Source organism: Indicator indicator (assembly GCF_027791375.1).
Source record: "Indicator indicator isolate 239-I01 chromosome Z unlocalized genomic scaffold, UM_Iind_1.1 iindZ_random_scaffold_45, whole genome shotgun sequence".
Taxonomy (NCBI): Eukaryota; Metazoa; Chordata; class Aves; order Piciformes; family Indicatoridae; genus Indicator; species Indicator indicator.
In genome coordinates, this window is record NW_026539138.1 from 637,421 (window position 1) to 643,420 (window position 6,000).

Here is a 6,000-nt window from a genome sequence, read left to right on the forward strand (position 1 = left end):
GAGTTGCAGGGAGGACACCTCTCACCCTTGGCTGGCCCGAGAGGCTTTCTCCAAGACAGAATTGGATGCATGCCAAAAGCAGGGTTACAGCTGGTCCCTATTCCTCTGGGATTTTGCTAGTCTGGTATGGGAAGGGCCTAAATATGTTTCTTACTAAGACAGAGTTTGCAAAGTAAAGATGAGTGAAGCAGGGTGCACCCAAAACAAGTCCCTGCTTGCTGCCATGCTCCCCAACCAACACTCACTCTCCATGACCAGATCTCTCCATGGCTTCAGGTCCACCTCCCCATGGCTACCATGGATGACCCCAGCACCCCCAGAACCAGTTGTAAAGGAGACAATTTCTCCCTGCCCTGAGTTGTTCCTCATACAGCCAGGGCAAAGCAACGAGGACACCTTTTTGGAGCCAAGGATATGGTGCAGGGCTGGGGAGCACTACAGGGCCTCAACACTGAGCACCTTTCTCACTCCTGCAGAGCCATGGGGGTGTTGATGTCCAGAAGGCAGACAGTGGAGAAGGTGCAGAAGGTCAGCTTGGCTGTGTCAGCCTTTAAGGATGGGCTGCGGGCAGAGGGGGGAGGCACACGCCGAGGCACACTGGAGCAGTCTGTGCAGGAGGGAGAGGAGGATGTGTCAGCAGGACCTTCCCAGACAGAAGAGAGCAGTGCTGCCAAGGCGGCCTGGGAACGGCTGCGGGATGGCCGGGGTGTGGAGCCCGAGGAGTTTGACCGAGCCAACAGGTTCACACCGCCCGCCTTCATCCGGCCCAAGAGGGAGCTGCATGATGATGAGCCTCTGGACATCAGCCTGGAGCAGCGGGAACAGGTGAGTAGACAGGACACAGGGACAGGTAGGGAGGTATGGGGACAGGGCCAGAGATTCAGAGATTCAGATTCATAGAATGGTTTAGGTTTACATTGGAAGGCACCCTGAAGATCGCCTAGTTCCAACCCCCTTTCCACGGTGGGACGCCTTCCACTAGACCAGGTTGCTCAGGGCCTCATCCAACCTGGCTTTGAACAACCCCAGCGAGGTTCCAGTGCCTCACCACCCTTACTGTAAAGATTTTTTTCCTAATATCCAGCCTAAATCTGCCCTCCTCAAGCTTCAGCCCATTCCCTCTTGTCCTATCACTACAAGCCCTTGTAAAAAGTCCCTCCCCAGCTTTCTTATTGGGCCCCTTTAGAAGGCCACTATCAGGTCTCCCTGAAGCCATCTCTTCTCTGGGCTGAACAGTACCAACTCTCACAGGCTGTCTCCTTACGGGAGATTTTCCATCACTCTGATTATCCTCATGGCCCTCCTCTGGACACACTCCAGCAGCTCTATGACACTCTTATGCTGGGGAGCACCAGAACTGGACACAGTACTCCAGGTGGGGTCTCATGAAAACAGAGTAGAGGGGGAAAGGGGGAGAATCACCTTCCTCATCCTGATGGTCATACTTCTGATGCATCCCAGGACATAGTTCACCTTCTCAGACGCACATTGTCAGCTCATGTTGAGTTTACCATTAACTAACACCCCCAAGTCCTTCTCCTTGAGTCTCCTCTCAAGCCACTCCTCGCTCAGCCTCCACTTGTGTTTGGGACTGCCAAGCACAGAGACAGGGCCCAGGGATCTGCAAGTATCCCCAAAGCCTACTGGGCATTGACAGCCTCTTCAGGCAGAGCAAAGGTGCATCAAAGTGGCTCAACTGGACAGGTGGCTAGACTGAGCAGCAGGAGATGCCACAAAGGGTGCAACTGACCAGATGTGCCTCGGAGGGATCCCAAGGTGTCTTGTCGAGAGAGTTCACTGCCGGGCACAAGTAGCTCCAGCTTTGATGAAGAAAGGACAATTAGATCCATGTTAGTCAGCCTACAACCAGACAACCCACCCATCCACACTGCCGCCCAGCCCATCAACAACCCAACATTTTATCTGCCTTTGCCCACAGTCCTACAACCCACCCATCCACATCCATCTGCCCACCCCCAACAAGCCTACAGTCCAGCACACCCACTGCCTTACAGCTTCTCTGTCCACACTTGCAATCACCCAACCCACAGACCAGCATTTTAACTACCCACCCTACTACCCTAAAGACTACCCACACCCTGGCCATCCACACCTGTAATGCTACACCTCAGCCATAGACCCACAACCCTATAGCTGGACCCCTATACTCTCCATTCATTCCCACAAACCCACTCACCCTCCTCTAACCCCACCAGCCATGATCCCTATGACCCCACCACCCATCTATTCCCTATGCCAGCCTTAAGAAATCCCACCCTCCTATCTTCTCTGTCCATCCCCACCAGCAAAGCACCACCCTGACACTCATGAAACCAGCCCCTCTGAGCAGCTGCCCATCTCTTCCCAGGTCCTTAATGACGAGATGTGTGAGATCTGTGAGGTGTGGACAGCTGAGAGCCTCTTCCCCTGCCGTATCTGCAGCCGAGTGTACCACGACGGCTGCCTGCGCCGTATGGGCTACCTGCAGAATGACAGCGCCGTGGAGATGACAGAGACAGCACACACCGAGACAGGCTGGAGCTGCTACTACTGCGTGAGTGTCTGGGGTGGGGGACATGTGGCTCCTGCTGGGTGGTGGGTGCTCCCCAGGGAGCTGTGCCCAGCATGGACATGAGCAGGGTCCCACACCACAGCCTAGTCCAGGGCAATGGGACTGTCCAGCTTCACCACCCTGGCCTGATGGGGAGCCACCCAAAGCAGGGGACAGCAGCCCTTTGCCACCCCAGCAGCCAGCCCCCAGCACCTTGGGGGGGGATGTGACACCAAAGCCACTGGGCACATAAGGAGCCATAGTGGACTGAAAACAGCATCCAAAGCACTCCAGCACCCCCAGGTGACATGCAGCACCATCCCTCTTTGAATGCCCAGACCCACTTGCCTTCAAGGGACCTTGGTGCCATGACACAGCTGGGTGCTCCTCCAACCTTGTGCTTTGCCCCATGGCTCCTCAATTTCCCTCACCCCAGGACAACCTCAATCTCCTGCTGACAGAGGAAGAGATGTACAGCCTGATGGAGACCCTGAAGCACTGCAAGATTATTCCAGGTATGGACCCTCCCTGTGGCAGGTCCTGAATGGCTGGGGAAGGTAGCTGCGGAGGCAGGTCCCCCTCCCTGGGCACTGCACAGCCCATTTGTCCTTCACAGAGACCTGCCTGACCCTGGATGACTTCCTTCACTACAAGCATCTGGTGCACAAGCAGCAGTTCGAGCAGCCCATGGCTGAGGCGCAGGAGGAGCAGGCAGCCCTGCAGTTCTCTGCCCTGGACCCTGACAAGAAGGGGCATATCGAGTGGCATGACTTCCTCTCCCATGAGTCCATTCAGCTGCTGCAAAAGCTGCGGCCACAGGTACGGTGGTGACACCTGGGGCTGACTCCCACAGTTGGCACCCACAACCACAGCACCTCAGGACAGCTTCCACCACTAGCACCCATACCTGTGGCACCTGCAACCAGTTCCCAGGGTACCTGGAGCCAGCTTCTGTGGCCAGCACCCATGATTATGGCATCTGGGCCTGATCCCCATGGCCAGGTATCTCTGCCAGCACCCACAACCATGACTCCAAGGCCCATGACCAACATCTATGGCTGCAGCACCCAGGCTGCTACAGCTGACATCCATTCCATGGCTGCAGCAGCTTGGACTGGTTTCCCATGGCCAGCACCCATGGCCAGGCACCCGGGCAGGAGACTCCCACAGTACTGGGCACAGCATCAGGGGGTTCCCATGGAGCACGTGCTCCCCCTTCCCCTTTCACTCCCCAGAACGCCCTCCTGCGGCTGCTGACGGCCAAGGAGCGAGAAAGGGCACGGGCAGCCTTCCTGGCCCTGGACCAGGACAGCGACGGGTTCATCGGGGAGGGCGAGTGCCGCCGGGCCCGGCATGCTTGGTTCCACAAGCACCAAAAGGAGACACCATCCTGCAATGTCAGGTACGGGGGACACCCACCCTGGGGTGCGGGGGTGGCACTCCTGCGGGGACTCCCCCCGCAGCCCCAGCACCTACTCAAGGGGCTCAGCATACAAATGGGTGCTCCCCTTCCTGACACCTCGGGGGCCCCCACAGCCCTGCCCTGCCCCTGTGCGCCTTCTTCCCCCCCACTGCCACCACCTGAGGCGGAAGGGGAGGGGACGAAGAGCACCGTCCCGCTCTGTCCCCGCAGCATCAGCCACGTAGGGCCCATGTCAGAGAGCAGCCCTGCCAGCAGCGGCAGTGGCAAGAGCCAGGAGAAGATCCTGCCAGCCACGGAGCGTGAGGAGGCCAGGTAAAGCCGGGGGTGGTTGGGAACACACACCCCCGTTTTGGAGAGGATGCTGAGAGGTGGGTGGTGAGCTTGTGTCTGCCCTGCAGGCCTATCGACTGGCCCGGATTCCTGCGGGAAAATGTCATCTACATCCTGGCTGCCCGCCCCAACAGTGCCGCTCTCCACCTGCAGCCCCCCGCCTAGTCCCTGCACCACCATCCTGGGCGGCGAGGCCCCTCCTGCCACCGAGACCTGCCCTGCCCCTTGCTGTGGGCAGAGCCGGCCAACGACTGGCTGGCGGGGAAGTGGCCACACTGCCCCCTCCCTGCTGCTGCCGCTTCGGATTGGCTGTGAACAGAACGCGTGCTGCGGTCTGATTGGTTGAGGGATTGGGTGTGGCTCTGGGGGTCTCTGATTGGTGGGGGGGAAGTGGAGAGGGGCAGGGAGTGGCTCCACTGCCCCCATCACCCACAGACCCCACTGTGGGAAGGGGTCCAGTGCATGGGGATGCTATGGGGCACAGGCGGGACCCCTGCCTTAGACCCTGCTGCAGGTAGGGGTCCAGTCCTTGGGAATGCCATGGGGTACAAGGGATGGCCCCACAGTGGGGTCCAGTGCATGGGGATGCCATGGGGTACGGGGGATGCCCCCTCACCAACCCCACTGCAGGAAGGGATACAGCCCTTGGGGATGCCACGGGACACAGGGATGCCCCCCACAGAGTCCACTGCAGGGAGGGGTCCAATGCATGGGGATGACATGGGGCACACATGATGACCCCCTCCACACCCACCCACAGACCCACTGTGGGGAGGGGTCTAGTGCTTGGGGATGCCATGGGGCACCGGGAATGCCCCCCACAGACCCCACTGAAGGGAGGGGTCCAATGCATGGGGATGACATGGGGGCACAGAAGGAATTCCCTACAGACCCACTGTAGGGAGAATTAGCACTTGGGGATTCCATGGGGCACATCACATGCCCCCCACAGACCCTGCTGTGTGGAGGGGTCCAGTCCTTGGGGATGCCATGGGACACATGGGGTGCCCCTCACATACCCCACTGCAGGAAGGGGTCCAATGTACGGGGATGCCATGGGGTACAGGGAATGCCCCCCACAGATCCCATTGTAGGGAGGGGTCCAATGCATGGAGATGACATGGGCTACACATGATGACCCCCCTCCCCCCCTCCATAGACCCACTGTGGGAGGGGTCTAGTGCTTGGGGATGTCATGAGGTACAGGGGATGCCCCCCCACAGACCCCCTGTGGGAAGATGTTCAGTGCCTGGGGATGTGCCAGGGGGCAGGGAACCTATTGACCCCATGATCCTCAGCCGCACAGCACTGGCGTATCAGCACCTGTAGCCACCAGGGACCTATCCCCATGTGGCTACAGAGCAGGGTCTGTCCACAGGGAGAATTGGGGTTTGCGCTGGTTCTGGAACTGGTTCTGGGTGGTTATGGGGTCAGAGTGGAGCCTAGAGCAGCCATGTGCCCCCAGCTTCCTGCAGCTCCATGGGGACCATTTCATGCCAACATTGAATGTCCTGTGATGGAACACCAGAAACAGAAAGCACCAGAGGGCCAAGTGGGCAAGGTCAAATGTTCGGGAGCACTCCCCTGTGTCCTTTGACCCCTCTTGTACCCTGATCTCATGAGATGCTCTTCTCCACCCTGCTCAGCAGTTCAGCATTCTGGTACCACACTAGCCCCACTCCAGCATGTCAGGTGG

At 58.9% G+C, this 6,000-nt stretch overlaps 1 protein-coding gene across 1 annotated transcript; it reads left to right on the forward strand.

The window, feature by feature from the left end:
* The first annotated feature begins 480 nt into the window (after positions 1-480).
* Positions 481-4,469, forward strand: PHF24 (PHD finger protein 24). Its single transcript, XM_054398337.1, has 7 exons — positions 481-825; positions 2,369-2,554; positions 2,988-3,066; positions 3,168-3,370; positions 3,787-3,953; positions 4,185-4,286; positions 4,373-4,469. Exons 1-7 carry the CDS (start codon positions 481-483, stop codon positions 4,467-4,469), a joined length of 1,179 nt encoding a protein of 392 aa, XP_054254312.1.
* The last annotated feature ends 1,531 nt before the right edge of the window (positions 4,470-6,000 follow it).